The 1,079-nt window shown below is 45.5% G+C and overlaps 1 protein-coding gene across 1 annotated transcript; it reads right to left on the minus strand.

Moving 5' to 3' along the window:
• Window positions 1–296: 296 nt before the first annotated feature.
• LOC115757293 lies at window positions 297–822 on the minus strand. The gene has a single exon (XM_030697474.2). The coding sequence runs from the start codon at window positions 779–781 to the stop codon at window positions 491–493; it is 291 nt and encodes a 96-aa protein (XP_030553334.1). The 5' UTR covers window positions 782–822; the 3' UTR covers window positions 297–490.
• Window positions 823–1,079: the final 257 nt, after the last annotated feature.

Consider the following 1,079-nt stretch of genomic DNA (forward strand, 5'->3'; position numbering starts at 1 on the left):
TTTACTCTTTCTTCAATACTATCCTAATTGAGTGCGCTCACTTGATACGATTTATCCGGAGACTGAAGGATTTTTTGATCTCATCTTATACTATCATAGCTCAATTCGTGTATTCACGAACAAATAGGACTTTGTCGATCCCGTTCTTCCACATTTCCTAGCCAAAAAAAGGGTACTTGTTCTTTACCTTAAGATCGTGGTTGTGAAGTAGTTATGATGGTCGATTGAATTCTATCTCGTTAAAGTTAGAATAGACAAGATGAAAATGCGCCGAGTCATTGATGCAAGGAAACATCAGAAACCGCTACTATTATTATCAGCTCGGAAATCTCCATTGTACAAAAGGGAACTTCAATATATAGAGTTATTACCACTTAATTTACTACTATACCGAATACAGCCTCAAGGGTTTCAACCCTTATGACCTTTTCAACAAGGGAATGTCCTCGTTCTTCATCATGACAAGAACCCATATCTCTTGAGAATATATCTAGCTTTCAAACATGGACAAAGATCTATCTACCCCGCGGAAAAAGTTGCCCGAATTAGCTGTGGCAGTTCCGAAGGACGCGGTACCCGAAGCACGAGCAGTCAGAGACGAAGAAGGCATGCAAGCAGAGGCCAGGCTTTTCGGAGGCGAGCGGCGAGGGCCACTCGGACCAACATCTCTCTCCTCCTCGCTGATGGTATCCAGCATCTGCGACGTCCTGTGTCTCATGACGCTCACAAACTGCGGGGGCGCAGCCTCCATGACGAACCTCGCAATCCTCGAATTCGCCATTCTCTCCTTTCAACCTCTCGGGTTTTGAAGTAGAGGAGAAAACAGTGGTTTCTTGTTTCTCTTTCAATTGGGGAGGCTCTGGCTTTGGTTGTGGATGAGGAAGAAGGAGAGAGCGAGATTTATAAGGCTAAGCTGAGGCCAAGATGGAGTCTATGGTCTCATCAACCCGGTTTCAATCAAAGGTTCAGCCTTTAGTGCCGCCACTTGCTTTGGACATTAATTGCAGAGCGTCTTGACGCGTGCGGTGGCAACAGAAGGAGAAAGAGAAACCCTCGATGGGGGGACCCATCCTTAGGTA

This window comes from Rhodamnia argentea, chromosome 9 (genome assembly GCF_020921035.1).
Source record: "Rhodamnia argentea isolate NSW1041297 chromosome 9, ASM2092103v1, whole genome shotgun sequence".
Classification (NCBI taxonomy): Eukaryota; Viridiplantae; Streptophyta; class Magnoliopsida; order Myrtales; family Myrtaceae; genus Rhodamnia; species Rhodamnia argentea.

Coding starts and splice junctions, on each gene's coding strand:
- LOC115757293 (XM_030697474.2), bottom strand. CDS start 781: ATGGCGAATTCGAGGATTGCGAGGTTCGTCATGGAGGCTGCGCCCCCG.